General features: G+C 36.4%; 1 protein-coding gene across 6 annotated transcripts in view; it reads left to right on the top strand.

Annotated features, from left to right (window-relative positions):
- FGF14 (fibroblast growth factor 14) overlaps window positions 1-16,698 on the top strand; it is a 379,461-nt gene that overhangs the window by 217,632 nt on the left and 145,131 nt on the right. The window contains exon 2 of one of the 6 annotated variants that reach the window (XM_058827497.1): window positions 2,048-2,087. The exons of the other annotated variants lie outside the window; for them this stretch is intronic. Coding sequence (XP_058683480.1) covers window positions 2,048-2,087 — 40 coding nt within the window. The remainder of the gene's footprint in view (window positions 1-2,047; window positions 2,088-16,698) is intronic. 6 annotated transcript variants of the gene reach the window in all.

The following is a 16,698-nucleotide window of genomic DNA, read 5'->3' on the forward strand; positions in this document are numbered from 1 at the left end:
GTATTCCCTAACCCAGTGGATCATCTGGTAGTGCTGCATTCTTTTGTTTTCTGGTGATCTGTAGCTTTCCAGTTTTGTTGATCGTCATCAACAAGTATCTTCTCTTTGCTACATGAAAGTAGAAGTTTACTGATTATTTTGTAGCTACAATAAGGCAAATATGTAATTTATGTTGCATTCCTCTGTTCTCCAGGAATGACAGTACATTTTTCTTTTCTCACAGTTTCTCTGATTCTCAGTTGATTTTTTTTTTTTTTTTTTTTAATTGGGTTATTTAATCTTTAACCAGCCTCAAGGTTTTCTTCTGCTGGGTCTACTATTGAGAAAAAACAGCTTATTTTGTCTTTTCTTGAATTTTGCTTATTCCATCATATTGCTGTTCCTTCTTACTCTGTCTACCCTTGGTGACTTAATTATATTCTTCTAAAGGAGAGCTCATATGGAGTTGAAAAATTTTAATTTTATATGTTCAAACCTTTGCATCTTGTGCAGGTAAAATTTTTATAAAGATCATTTGAGAGAAAGATCACTCTCTAAAGTTTGCAAGTTTCCCAGTACTGTAACATTTCAAAATGTAGAGCTTAGCTGTATTCCAGTTTCTGTGGCATAGTGAAGGAACTGTAACTCCTATGGGAAGTGATATAGAAGAATGGTTTCTGATTTTCTTGAAACCAGGTAGTTTATGATCCAGAACTAGCAATTAGAAGATGTGTTTATTTAACACGTCAGGAAACTTAGTTTCTAAAGCTTGTCCTGTTGTAATAGTTGACCAGTGATTGCATGAGTGATCTCCCCCTCTTTTGGCTTTTTATTGCGTTCTTAAATGTGTATAAAAGCAGTGCCATAACCTGCTGCAGAAACATATGTGTTTCAACAAATATTCTTTCAATCTTCTTGAACTTACCTACAGTTCTGGGAATAATTACATCCTATTTGTCTTATAGTTGCAACATCAGTTTCTCTTTATATCTTTAAGCATTGACGCTGTTTTACATCTGTTGAGTTCTCTTATTTTAGGATGGTTTTGTTATCAAGTGATCTCTAATTGGGTGGTAAATCCTCCTTCCAGTAAGATCACCAAAAAACTCTTTAATGCTCAAGATGTTTCTGTGCCTTCTGTATTCAAGATACAACCTTGACAGTAAGCAAAGATATTCCTTATTTGAGACTATGGCTATTCCAAAACGTTCAACATCAGAAAGTTTCTTTGAGTCCTATAATTTCCTTCTACACAGCCACTGGAGTCAGAATTCATTATTTTTCTGAACTACTTCAAAGTGAACTGTGTGTGTTGTTCTCCTTCAATTTTCAGCATTACAGATGAACAGCTATGCCTCTTGGTTACTTAAGAGCCATCAGATGTACTTGCATCTTTCCTGACCTAGATCATGCTCATTTGAAGAAGAGGTCTGCTTCATTCCATGAGAAAGGAAGGTTTTAGTAATCCTAGAAGTAAGCAGTGCTATGAAGATACTTAATTTGGTACAGAAAGTCTTTGATATGTACCTGTCAATAAGTAGCCCATTGGAAGCATTTTAATCTTCAAGACCAAGGACTGAGATAGCAATATTTGTTATTTGCAAAGCTGAGATTTGATCCTTCATACAGTTCTTGCCACTGTTGTTTTCAAGACTTGGTGCTTAAGGCATGATTTGATTGGAGAATTCTTCAGGCTGGCAATTTAGATGATCCTGTCTCCCAGTTTCTTTTCTTACCACTTCTGCTTGTTGTATGGAATCTTGTGTTGTAGGATGGGAGGAGACAGAAATTACAAAGGTCTAAATTACTTACTAGTAATTTTCTTTGTCATAGTCTTGTTTTCTGCCATCCTATCTTCCTCCTTTCCCCTTTTTACATTCTGCTGACTTTCTCCATAATAGTATATTTCCTTATTCTACAAAATTTTTCACATTTTTTTTTTTATGGACTGCAAAGGGGAGAAAGGGTGGAAGTTTTCTGTATGCAATACCCCTGTGATTGACAGTCTTTTTGCCTCCTGCTTCCTAGTAGGTAGATAACGCTTGCTGTATGGGATCTTGTTTTGTAGGGTGGAAGAAGAGGGAGGACTACAACAAACACAGATAGTGGTATGTAATTTTCCCTTTCTCCTTTGTCTCTCCCTACTTACCAGCCTTAACACAGAATTTTCTCAATCACACGGTGGTACCTTCTACTGTTGTTTGCTGCTTCTCATAAAAACACATCTTCCCAGTTTTTGTTTGTTGAATCCCTGCAGCATTTTAAGAAAGAATGCCAATGTTGCACAACACAAAGGTAGTGAATCAGACTGTGCTTACTCTTGGACACAAATTGACTGAACTTAAACTGAGCAGGTTCTATAGCACATTGCAATATGAGATGTCTTCTAGTCATCCAGTATCTTTAAAAAGATTGAACAGGCTGTATAGGGGGATTTCAGAGAAAACAGCTGTGATGGGGAAAGAGTAATCGTCCTATTTAAACTAAAATCAGCTACGTGCATAGACTGTGCTATCTTTTTGAAAAGCTAATGCAAAAGAGCCAATAGATAACTGCCTGATTTTCTGGTTCAAGTTTCATCAAAATGTGGTAAATGTAAATTCTAGTTGCAGAATCTTATTTTGAATGACAGAGGGAGATGATACTCAGCTAGGCATAATACAGATTATCTAGAGGTAAAGGGATCATTTTTGTAAAATATAGGGAAAGCTTGCAATTATACAGAGAAATTGTATTATAGGTATTATAGTATTATAGGACAGCACTTTAAAAAGTAGTGTATTGTGTAGTGTTTGAATATTTCACTCAGAAATTCAGAAGTTATTCAAAAGTCATTGTCATTTGTTGTGGGTTTTGGTGAGAGTTTTTTCTGCCAAAAAGTTCCCATTTCTGCCCTCTCATTAAAAAGGTACAAGTTGTTTATCAGAGAGATACATAAAACATCAGAGCTGTAGAAAAAAAAAAAATTATGGGGAAAATGCTTTCTTGAATTCAGTTATCAAAAGGAATAGAGAAAAGCAAATGATGTGTCAAAAACGTGTTTCAAGGAAGATATGATCTTCACTAGACCAATTTTTCTTTGCGTTGTTCTGGATTGTTGGTTCACTATTGACTGAGAAGGAACATGTCTTCTCAGTGAATCATTCCTAGTTTCTATGACACCCCTAAGATCTGCACAGTACAGCTACTGCAAAAACAAGTCATATTTTCAAGGTCTGAATAGCTGTGATAATTAGGAAACAAGAGCTGCATTTGTATTCACCATGATGATAGAAAAGCTTTTCCATTTCAGTTGAAAACAAAAGAACACAGTAAATTCTCAGCAGCAGAGTGAATCTGCGCTTCTCTTGGTAACAGTACATAAGGGATCAGATCCTGTACATTAACTGATCTTCACAGATTGTGTGTTAAAAAACTAAATGGAAAAGGTAGAATAAATTTCATCTGTCTGATACTCAGTAAAATAGATTTTTTTTTCTGTGAGAAAAACATGTTATAGTAGATTACTTTAATCCTCAGAATGCTGTTACTGTTAATGGACTGACACAATGCCTGTGATCAAGATAATTCTTTTCTTTCTACTGTGAAACTAGAAACAATGGGTGTGATCTCTCTGTGCTTGGTCCATTTAAGAGGAATGTAGTGGGTTGACCCTGGCTGGATGCTGGGCACCCATTGAACCCTTTCTATCACTCCCCTCTACAACTGGACAGGGGAGAGAAAATGTAACAAGTTTCATTGGTTGAGTTTAGGACCAGGAGACATCACTCCCCAAATACTATCACAGGCAAAACAGACTTGGGGGATATTAATTGAATTTATTACTAACAAAATCACAGCAGGATAATGAGAAGTAAAAGAAATCTTAAAAATCGCTTTCCTCCCAATCCTCTCTCCCAGCTCTACCTCCTACTCTGCAGCAAGTGCAGGGAGATGGGAAATGGGGGTTATGGTCAGTTCATCACACATTTCTGCTGCTGCTCAGGCAGAGGAGTCCTCCCCCTGCTCCAGCATGGGGTTCCTCACACAAGAAGTTCTCCACAAACTTCTCCAACATGAGTCCATCCCACAGCCAAGAGTTCTCCACGAACTGCTCAGATATGGATCACTCTTCCATAGGGTACTGTCCTTTGGGAACAGGCTGTACCACTGTGGGTCCTCCATGGGGTCACAAGTCCTAGCAGGAAACCTGCTCCAACGTGGGCTCCTCTCTCAATGGATCTGCAGGTCCCAGACTGGACCCTGCTCCAGCACAGGCTTCTCATAGGTTCACAGCCTCATCTCAGGCATCCACCTGCTGGAGTTTGGCTCCTCCACAGGCTGCAGGTGGATCTCTGCACTCCCACTGACCTGCATGGGCTGCAGGATCACAGGTCCCTCACCATGGTCTGCACCAGGCACTGCAGGGGATCTCAGCTCCAGAATTTGGAGCACCTCCTGCCCTTCCTTCTTCACTGACCTTGGTGTTTTCAGGGTTGTTCTTTTAATTCTCTCTTCTCAGAGAACAGTTGCATCTGCACAATACTTTTTTCCCTTCTTAAATATCTTATCACAGAGGCATTACTATCATTCCTGATGGGCTCGGGCTTGGCCGGCAGTGGGTCCATCCTGGAGCTGGCTGGCATTGGCTCTGCTGGACATGGGGAAAGCTTCTGGCAACTCCTTACGGAAGCTGCTCCTGTGTTTCCCAGCTACTAAAACCTGGCCACACAAACACAACACAAGGAAATTCAGACTTTCAGTGGAGAGATTCTTCCCAGACTAGGGTAAAACCTAAACTGACATTGTCAACATGGAGCAAAACTACTCCATCATGATCGAAAATGAGTCCCCGAAGTGTATTTCATTCAAATAATAACTGTATATTGTGGAAAAATATGAAATAAGATGATAAAGAACTAATTAAAATCTAGAGGTTTTGTACCGATGGCATTTGGAAAAAAAAGTTAATTGCTTTTATTATTAATGTTATTCATAACATTATCATTAATTTTCATTATAACTTTATTGCATAGACATGACACATATTGAATAGATCTGTCTGTTTGATAGAAAATGCATGGGCTACTAAGATGTCAACAATAATGGCACTTTAAAAGTTTCAAAAGGATGAATAATTACTGTGGATTAAGTTCTATTTGAGCTGAGTGCAGAGGGGTTGGGTTTTTTCCTTTTTTTTTTTTTAATGGGATTGTGATTCAGCTGCATAATCAAAAAAATCACCTGTCCATGCAGAGTAAAATATTGTTTAAATTTTAATTTCAAGAGTTTTTTCTCGGCCTAGAGTGGAGGGGCCCACCACCTCCAGGTTATATTGGTACATAATATCTTTACCTTGGCATGTGGGTGAAAGATATTGTAATGGGAACAGGTGTGGAGCAGTGATTCTTTTACCACTTTCAGTGAAGAGGAATAGAGGTGCTTGGGGACTTTAGAGAGTCCTTGGTAACTCTGCATCACTTAGAAATCCGTGCTAGCAGCAAAGACACCAGTATCCATTTTGTCTGGTTTGTGAATGAAAAATATATGTTGCAGCATTTCAGTCTTGTATTTGCTGTTTTCTGCATAAAAAATTGTGCAACAATGCTCCTAATGTGGTGAATTATATACATACTTTGCTAAGAATACAAAACCCATTTAAGCAACGCTTTCCTGTGGGCATAAATAAATGCTTAGTAGCAGGTGTGTGGGCGTATTTTCTTCCATTTGCTAGATTCTCATAATTTTTCTGTTATAGGTAATGAAATAGAGTGCTTAAGTATACTGAGGGTTAGGTTCTGAGGCTGAATACTTACAAGTATTTTGAAGTTAATTTAAAAAAAAAAAATTCTAGTTCTTCAGTCATATTGAATTTTTTCAGTGTAAGTTAGAATTGCAATGATTTGAATTGCATTGGTACCTGAAAATTGCTATTCTGGTATAACAAATCAGATTAACAGGAATCCTATGCTGATGTCTATTTTGCAGTTGATATATACTTTTGGTTGGCTTTTCTTTGACCCATAGCTTAAAATTTTCTTGTCTTATGGTAAATGTATCATGTTTTATTTTACAATTTGATTGTTGCCTATAAAATAAATTTTGGTCCTCTGCTTCTGACGTTTTAGTTTAAAATTACTATAACAAGTTTGTAAATATGCCCATCCACTTTTATCCTGCTTTTTTCAAGCTTTTTATAATTCTCATTAGCAGTAGTAAGAGTAGAGATTTCTCTACTCTTTCCTATCTGTTAAACTCTGAGATGGGATCATGGAGATACTGTGAAGAGAAAATTGTTAGTCGTGAACTTGATGTCCAAACAAAATAGACATAAACCAGAAAGAAGCAGCCTTCTTATGCAACTCATTCCCAAGAAAGGAGAATTAGTAGAATATTAGCTTTCCCGAGTTTGAGGCAAACCTGTAGTGCATGGGGAAGCAAACCCAAACCATTCTATTTTTCTCTCAATCTATGAAATTAACTCCAGTCTAATTCTGCTAATAAAAATAAAAACAATTAAAAAAAAAAAAAGTTCATGCCGTTGCTTCCTTCATATTCCAGCACTGCTGACTTTTGTGAAGCTGTGTCTGACCTGCCCACCAGTGCTGGAGATGACTGACACACAGGGTTATGATTCAACTTAGCTCCCTTTATCCTGACTGAGGTACAGGGCTGCTTATTCATGCTCAATAGAGAGAGACTGGCCCTACCAGAAGCTGATCCTTCCTAACAATCTGAGCAGAGTTAGATACTTGTCTTAACAGTATTCTTATGGCTCAGGTGTGGTAAATTATTTCACAAATCCATTCAAGAAATATATAGCTCCAATAGTTCTGCTGGTTTTCTTCATGTGACTTACAGATAATTTATTCTTCCTGTGTAAATGTGTGTATTAAATTTTCTCTATAAATGAGACTCGAAGATGCAAAGTTTGTCATTTCAACAGATCACATTTTTCCCAAAGAATTATACACTTTATAATGGTATGTAACATAAAGAAGGATTAATGATCTTCAATAAAAGTTAGATTCCTTTACCTTATAAAGAAAAAACCCCAAATTTTATCCTTTTGTCTAAGGAACTCCATGCTATCATTCTGTTTTCTAGTTAGGAAATTGGTAATGGTCTTTGTCATGGTTTTAAAGCAGCAACTAAAAAAAATTACTAGAAAACTTACTTATTTCTTGCTGTGAGATGTGGATTAGAACAAGAGCAAAAAAAAAGGCTTAGAACTTAAAAGGAATAAAGAAAGTTTATTAACAAAACTACAAGAATAAGGAAACCAGAATAAAACTTCCAGAAAACCCTTTTCTCTCCCACTTCTCAACCATTTCCTTGTTCACATGACAACATAGAGACAAAAAAACTTTGGTGTTTAAAACAGTCCCAATACTTGCTAGAGTCTTCTCATCAGTCTTTGTAGAGAAACAGAAGTCCTTTTCTGCAAATCTATGGGGTTTTTCACAAGAAAACTAATTTTCTTCATAGCTTCCTACTTCTCTGATGCCAGCTGCCCAGAAATCTGTCATCAGTTGTCTCCTTCCATTTCACATCACTCTGAGGTGTGTTATGGGTCAAATGAATCTAGGGATGTAATTTTTAAGGATGAGTTATTCAAAGGCAAAAGTTCTCTTTATTTGATTCTGTGAGCCTCTCTGGAAGCCGAAGTTTTCTCTTTGCCTCTACAAAGCTACAAATCTTCAACTTCTCTCCGCTCTGTTCCAGTACCTCACTGTATCACAACTACTTCACTTTTTGCTCAAAATCTACACTTTGAACTACTCTATTCCTCCCAATATACTCTGTCATGAATTAAAGGAGTTTTTTTCAGAAGACTATTGTCCATCTCCATAGCTTTAACAGAAAAATACTTCAGCTTAATTAAAGCATCTCCTTATTCTCTACCTCTTCTGAAGCTTAATTCTTTTCTTTACTGTCTCTGATAGCTTATAAAGTCTCTTTACATGTTGATTACTTTCTTTTTCTTTCTCTGGATAAAAGGATTAATCTGCAAGTCTCATCTGGGTAATGAAAAGGTTAAAATCTTGCCCAGGCTTTGTAGATGGTTCTGTGATCTCTGCCAGAGCAGGAGCTGGAGCTGTCTGCGATGGAAGATTCGTCATGGCTGCTCTGGAGAGTGTGGTCACTGTCCCAGCCTGCCGCAGGTCAAGAGCTTTTTCCTTTCTTTACTCAGCAGTCTCTGGTGAATTCAGTCACAGCAAAACCTGCAGCCGAGCCAGGGACCGGCCTGGCCCGGCCAGAGCCCGGGGCAAGCCCCGCAGGCCCCATCTCCCGGCCGGGAGCCGCTGGGCCCAGCCCAGCCCCTGCCCGGGCTGCATGGCCTGGGCAGGGAACGGGAAGCCAGCTGGAGCTCTGTTACCTTTCACAGCCAGGAAACAAAGAGACAAAGAAATTCCCAGGCTTAGGTCTTAAGGTGGTGTTCACAGGTTGATCTCACTTTTCAATGGTTAAAACTGCTGTCAGTTCTTAGAAATGGCCAGCTGTTGGCTAGGAGAAAAACTCCCATCAGCCTCCAGAAGTTTTAACTTCTTTAGGTGTTTCTCTTTGTTTTCTTAAGTGCCAATCTATCACTGTCTTCTTCATAGACTATGACCTTTCCAAAGTTATCTTACACATGCTAAACTCTCTAAAAAGTGAAACTAGATATTTAATTGTGAATCTTCTTCTCAGTCTTTTCAAAAAATAGTTCATCTCATATTTAATGAATTGGCAACATATTTTTTAAATAATATAAAAAAACTAACCCAAGAAATAGTCCATTGTAAAAGAGGGGAAGTTTGCAGCAATGTTAAAAAACAACCAATCAACTAATCAAAACAAACCAAACCAGAACCAAAACCAAAAACCCATCTAAATTTTGTAAAATTGCTGTTTGGGATTTGTTGTGAGATACCGATCCTGAGAAATGTTGAATCATCAAAGATAGCCATACATTTAGTAATTTCTCTAAGGTAACTTAGAGAGTTCTCACTGAGAAATATGAATAATTTAATACTGTGCAGCATGGGGCTCAATGTTTTGGGTTTCTTTTTCAGATTCTTTCTCATTTTTCCACATTAAATATTCTCAGTTTAAAACATATGTGTTCTATGAAGCTTTCAAACCTTATGGAACTGGTCTAGAATTTAAAAGTCATTGCCGCTTCTCCACTCTCCCTTTGTGATCATCAATACATTTCTTCTATCAGTGTTTCTGGTCAAGCTACATGCTGCTGTCTCCTCTGTTTCCAAATGTCAGCTTATGACATACTGTCAATTTCTTTTTTTATTTTTTCTGAAAACATCAGGGCCATTTAGGGCCAAAAACCCATCTCTGAGTTAGAGATTTGTCTGTATATGAACACACATGGAAAACAAATTTTTTACATCTAATGCTCTGGACTTGGAAGGGAGAAATCAGCAATGGATCATGCTTGAATGAGTGATCTGGAAAACAGTAGTCCCATGATGCAATCTTCATGGACACCAAATAGCCAGATTTGCAAAACAGAACCATGGCCAAAGAAGATTGTTGTGATTAAATATTTTGTAGCACTTAGCACTTAGATTATTTCCAAAGGAAAAATAATGCTTATTTTATACTTGTGATGCAATTATACTGTTCTCTGGTTTAGAGGAGAATTCAGAAAAGTTACTGAAATGTCAAAATGTAGATAGGAGGGAGGCCTAAGTTTGAAAGAATTCTTGCTTCTATGTTTGTCCAGCCTGGATCATGATCAGTACATACCCAGTTTTTGCTGCTCCTCTGAGTTCTTACCTTATGTATTTGGCTTAATGACCATGATTACATTATTTAAATTTGACCCACAGAATATGGAATGTAAAACATGCTTTTTAAATGTATTAGAGTCAAACGATTTACCATGGAAACCGAGGGTTTCCCAGTCTTTATGTGATATTCTTGGAACACATCTTACCAATAATGGAGTTCATTTTGCCATCTGCTTAGTATCAATGAATTTTTGTGAAGCAAAGGAGGTGAGCTGGGGTATGTGGTTTTTAAAACACGACTTCTTGGAAAAATTTGAAAAACAAACATTCTCAGTCAAAGGAAAAATGACAACTGGTCGGATTTGTAACTCAATCATTCTTCACACTGTTGCTTATCCCATTCTTTAAGTTATCAATATCACAAGACAGAATTTACAGAGGTTGTGACTGGAACTCTGCAAAGTCGGTAAGAGCCGGGGCAGTCAGCTTTCTAAAAATAACTGGCCTGATTTTTATACTTTAGAGGAATTTTCACTCAAGCAAAAAAAAATTGTCACTGCCAGATGGTGATGGAAACATTACTACAGCAAGTGAATGTTAACAAAGATGCACTCAGCAAAGCAAATTGTTGCCATAGCAACAGGATGCTAAGCATTTTCAAATAAATAAATAAAATTAGACAGTATTATTTAGATAGCACAATGGCTTCAACCCAAAAAAATTTGCATGATTTTTCCTTTTGGAAATACATGTGGTTTTTCTACATTTTGCTTAAAACTTTGTGTTACAACACTTTCTTGCTGACTAGGTGCATTTCTTTTAAGCTAAATACCCTTCTCATCTGTATTCATTTTTATTCCAGAACAATTTCTGTTATTTAGTCCCTTTCCTCTCTGCATTCTTCCAACACATTTTTACAGGTAAACAGTCCATAGGATTTGCAAACTTCAGGGTTTGGTAGCAGGATATGACAAGCAGAAAAATTAATAATAGTGTTGTAAGAGCTTCTCAGTGTCCTCATCCAGTGACTGCCTTTCCACTGCTATTTATCACACCGAATTTCATAGAAATGTGGCTACAGTAAAGGGTCTCAAATATGGTGGTTTTGCCCACCAAAAAGAGGGCCAAATGAAACCTTGGAGGAGGGAAGCCTTTGCAGTGCACAGGAATCTTAAAGCAGGTGTACTTTAAAAAAAGGAAGCAGTAGTGATGTGTTTGTCAGGCACATGGCCAACAATACCACCTTCAGTGCTGGAAGGGTGGGCTGTGGTGGGTGTGTTTTTTCTCAAAGTCTTGTAAAAGTTGTTTGAGCCACATGGAAATTTGCAGAACATTTAAAAACCCCTGTATTTACTCCAAGCAGGGAATGGAGGGGAAGAGTATAGGAAGGGGAGAGTGCACATTTTCCTTTCTTAATCATCATATACCACTTCTTTAAAAATAAAATTCAGTCCACTAAATCAAGAATACAACAGGCTAAGGCTAATGTGGCAAGATTTTAGAGGTAAGAGATTTCTTATCTTTAGAAATGAGAGGAAAGGGCTTGGTGGAGCCATTTCTTAGTGTATTTGAAAAGTGTCCTGACAAAGGCATGAAAATGTAGAAAATGGGATGGTTCTTGAACTGGTTTGACAACTTGTTGGTTCATGTAGGAAGTGTCGCAATTCTGTTGCTGTTGAGACCAAATCGTTTTCAGTTTAATGTGTTCTCCACCAGCCTGAACATATGGAATATTGGTGTTGCTCCCATAGTTAGGCTCTCTTTCCTGCAGGCTCGCACTGTGTGTTGTATTGGCACCATCTGTCTCTATTTTAAATATTTAGATTAATGGTCTAACACTAATCCAATGTCTTAAACTATTAATTGCTCTAGATGTGTACAGAAAGACAAAGAAAAAAATCATCTCCTCCAGGAAAACTTGCTCTAATTTGATTTTTCGCTTAAAATATTTTTTAGATCAGGGCCAAATACTCTGATGCAGTTGGAGCAAGCGAAGTGTTCAGACGTGAATAATCCATGAATATACATAATAAATCATACTTAATTACATTTTGATGTCTGGATGGAATCCAGTATGTTTTGTCAAGTCTCACAGGGAAACTGCACAGGCTATTTATGCATCATTTCATAAATTGTTTCACCACCAGGCCTCATTCTGTTCTTCAAGCATGTTTTAAAGTTGACATCACTTGTTACGACCAGCACTACTTTAGAGGAAACACAAATTTCAATATAAAAGCAGCAAAGAATAGTCCAATGAAGCTTCACTCAGTAAATCTGAAAATATTCCCCCTCTTCAATAAATTTAATCCATTAAGAACCTGGTGATATTATGTTATATTTGGTAATCTTAAATGCAACCTCTAACCTTCTTTATGGAAGTGCAGGTATAAAATTTGCTAATAATTTTTCATCTCTGGAATATCAGGGTCATATCTTGAGTGAATGTGGTACTCGACTGTTAAAATTTGTTAGTATTTAAGAATCGTAATGGGTTGTTGTCCTGAAGAATTGATTTGTCATCTGTCTGCAGTGTGCACCCACATAAACACCTTTTAAAATATGTAATGCAGTTCCTTAATCATATACAAACCTATTCTAGCTTTTTTGCTTACTCCTTTGCTTGCTTGGTCATTATTTTGGATGCAGCCTTCAAAAAATTTGACCTTTAATTACTTATTGTTGTCTTCTTTTCGATAGTAAGTACTTAATTTTCTGTGGTTGCATAAATAGGTGAAGTTAAAGATTTCAATTATACTTCCAGCTAGGGCAAGAGTAAAATCCAGAGGAAACAAGTTAATTAATTTTTTTTAAAGAATAAAAGTCATGATATATAAACACATCGCTACTTTAGCCATTTACTAAATGCATTTATGTGATGTAGAAATGTGTGAGAATATATTTGTCTTAGCCTAAAAATCAGACATTCTTTTCAGACACTAATTTGCATGAATATTTGGTTATTATGACTTGCATACTTAGTCTTCTTAAGATAATGCTTTGGTTTAGTAAAAAAAAAATATTATTTTCTTACACATGTAGCTTTCTTCACTGCAAGAGACAACAAATTAATTAAGCTTTATTTGTCATGCAGGCCTGCAATCCCAAACAAATTTAATAAGCTAAAGCTGACTGAACCAGTATCAGGAAATGGGTGCTAGGACTTGAAAATGGTATTTTTCTTTTTGATCATTGGCCATAAATCTGCATTGATATTAGGTAAATATTGCTGCAGACTCCAAACTGTGTGAAGCCTTGTAGAAGTCCCCTGAACTATTTAGACATCCATGTCATCAGTACAGCCATGTCTTGGGCCAATTGCTCCGTTCAGTGGGCTCCTGATCTCCAAAAATATTTGGTTTCTTACCTGAGGATCCTTCTCCCTTGAGGCTCTCCTCCCTTCGCCCTTGGCACTAGCAGAGCATTGCTGAAAGCCTCAACTGTTGGCGCCACTTTCCCACTGTCAGGATGTTTGTGTCCTTCATTAAATACATTATTTCTCACACAGTTTGATGTCAAACTTATGAACCTACTCGGAGAGAGTTTCTTTAGGTGTGCTCTGATGGAAACTTTGGTGTTTTACACGGTATAGGTGATTTCCTATTTGGTGTTATATACATGATTAAAATTGTGATGAAAATTAAGTTTCATCCATCACAAATTGTCAAAGTTGGATCACATAATCTATAATTATTACTTAATTATTATTACTTAAAAAACACTTAAAAAACACACTTTTGCCACTCTGGAGTAAAGAAAAGTTGAAACTGGAAAAATGATGATTGGTAATATATGCATATATTTGAGGGCCCTAGAAAATATATGATCTGCAGGACACTTGCATCAATAACAGCTTTGGTGGCAGCAAGGATGGTGGAGGAAGAAGGAAAGTGGGAAGGTAGACTTATCTTCTTTTTTGGGGGAGGAACTTAGACTATTAAATGACATGAGTAGGTGCCAACTGAATAATTTTTATGGGCATTTTTAACTTCAGCAATAGATTTTAATTGGTGTTTTACCAGACAGTGTTCTCATAATTTGTTTGATAAATACCAACTGTTTAATTTAATTTGCATAGAAGATTCAGTAAAATTTACTTTTGTGAAAGGAATATAGATTGGCTATATTCATTCTGTTTCTATTGGAAAAAAAATTCTTAAATGATGAAATTTATGCGACAGCTTGTGGTTATTATTTTATTCCAAGTGCTTTTATTATTGCAAAAACAAGGCACTGCTTTGTTATTTTTGTAGCTCTGTTTTAACTGTAGCTGCTCAAATGTAACATTCTCAAAGTCCTACTAAGTGGTAGAGATTCAACCTAAAACATTTGTCAATGATAGTAGTGCTCATTTTTTCACAAAATATGAAACATGAGGCCTGACTGCCTCAAAAAGAAAAAACGTATTTGCCTTGTTGTGACATCGTTGGCTTTATTTTGTGTCATCAAGTCATCAAGCTTAGGTACTTACGCTTTCAAAATGTTAGAAGAAATGTGTCTTCTTCCAGTGTTCTAAGAGTAGTTGACTGCATCATCATCATCATCATCATCATCATGCTCCTGGTTCCTCACCCTCCCCATGTGTTTAACAGACAACTTTGCTCCCTGTCTTGGGATCTGGGGGACCATCCTGGGCTTGAGCAGCTCTACCAGTGTTGCTGTGAATAAAGGAGGCATTGAGAAAACCACTGAGGCACAGAGTGTGTAGTTTTGGCCTAGCCAGGAGAGGACTTTGACCTACAAGAATTTGAGCTGATGGGTTTTCCATTCAGGCAGTGTAAGGATGCATGGGAAAACCAGCCTGCTATCCCAAGTTTCAGCACTGAGTGGTCTGTGAGTCCCTCTGTTCGCCAAACTGACTTTGTTTATGTTTCTATCCAACAGTTTTAAGTGTGGGGCTGGATCCAAACATTTAGGCATTTGATAGTTCAGTGTCAAAGAGCCTACAGAACTCGGATTTGTTAAAAAAATTAATAACTTAGGGTTTGGACCTGATGTCTAGTGCTTCACAAAAGACAACAGACTTCTGGTCAATGAGTCAAATATTTCCATTTGTCTTCTCTGCATGAAGTTCTTTATTACAGCATATTTCTGCTTACATAGTTTCATTAAAGCAATGCAGTAATAGCTCAAGGTTGCAAACTGTTGGAAGTCTTGTGAGTTTTAAAATCCCAAAGAATGTAACTATTTTTTTTTCTTTACTTCTCTTTTCTTGTTTCTTCATATTCTTGGAACATTTTTTTTCTTTATTTTTAAGACTTTTACTCAAAGGAAGCCAAATATAAGACTTCACTCTTGTGCATGCATGTGCTAGCATCTTCAATTCTCTCACACCAGTTTTCAGACAACCCAGCTGGCATTTTTTCCTATTGATCATTCTAAAAAAGTGTCTTACATTTACATTATTCCATATCTTAGACTAGAAAAAAATATTATGAAGTCAAGGTTCAAACCGTATTCAAAACTTTTAAATAAAGACTCTATTCATTTCTTGCTGACCTTTTAAATTGTGTGCTTAGTGAATTAAATAGAAAAAGTGCTTTACTATCACAGGAACAGTTTGATGCTGAGTGTTCTTTAAAATCATCTCATTTACATCAGTGACTAAATGTGGCCTTTTTTCCCTGCTCAGTTCAGTTAAGTATTTTGAACTGAAATAATATATCTAATGGAAAAGTGGTGGTAGCTGTCTTTCAAAATGCCTTTCATATTTGTAAAATAAAAGAAATACCAAAAAAATACCCTTTTCTAATTTTAAAGCCATATTTAGAAATTTAGAAAAGGAAATGCTAAATTTTAAACTTTAAATAATTCTGGGTGTATAAGGTATTTTGGTATATCAGAAACTGTTTTGAAAACAAGTACAGAAATGCTCTGCAGTTGCATTTACTTAGTAAAAACAGAGCTACCTTAGAATATCAGGTCTCCTGCAAAATTATCAAGTGAGGTTTGATAACCATAGAGAAAAATGACTGAACTAGTGTCTTCATTTCTCTTGCTGTATAATTTTACCTCAGATCATTCTCTGATTAGGTGCACTGGGAAGAGGATTTAACTTTTAATCAGTTTGGCTAAATGAATTTTGAGTTTTGGCATTTATCTTCAAATGTCTATATGTGTGTGCATATAATATGTATTTCATATCAAAAAGCTTCAATTATTCTCTAAATAATGGCATTTATATACCAGATGTAAAACTCTTTTCAATTCAAGAGTTACTGCAGTGAGCATGTTTTCATTGTGCCTTTTAAATATATTTCACTTTAAAAGTATCTGCATTTAGCCTGTCCCAAGGTTTTATTTTTGCTTATAGTGCCCTCACCTGTAACTTAGGGCCAACTGCAGTACTTTAGCAATAAAAATAGCTATTTTTTCTTTGAATCATAGCTTGTCTTGTTTTGACAGCCAGAAACAGCTAATGTGTTCCAGCTGACTTCTAGTAGTTTGCAATATTACACTTGAAATATTACTGTGGTTTTTAGTGTACCCTGAACACAGCTTACTTTTATGTCAAAACATCAGTTGTGTATTTAGTCTAGAATGGAACCTGCAAACCTTAATGAAGCAAATAATTAATTCTTTAATTTCAAATACTGTCCTTAATTTAATTATTTTTTTATCAAGTTATGGGATAGAACAGATCAAAATAGAAAACAACTAAGAAAGGAGGAAAAAAAAAAAATCAGTGTAGCTGCATTCTATTTTTCCTTTACTCACTTCTGTCACCTTCCCAAGTGAAAACTCTCTGCAGAGTTCACAAGAATAATAAGCACAGCTTTCAAAAACAAACTTCATTTAGGCAATTTTTCAGAAACAAAGAAAACTAGGAAGGATAACTAATTTAGACTGAATCCTTTCATCTGGAGTTTTAAAATTTAAGATTATACAGAACAATTCTAATAGTGATAATTTATATCTGAACACAGACTTAAGCGGATAGGCCTGTAGGATGGAAAGCAGGTACAGTTTTCTCATTCAGGGGTCATCTTGGTTTGGTACACAGACAAAA

This window comes from Poecile atricapillus, chromosome 1 (assembly GCF_030490865.1).
Source record: "Poecile atricapillus isolate bPoeAtr1 chromosome 1, bPoeAtr1.hap1, whole genome shotgun sequence".
Lineage (NCBI taxonomy): Eukaryota > Metazoa > Chordata > Aves > Passeriformes > Paridae > Poecile > Poecile atricapillus.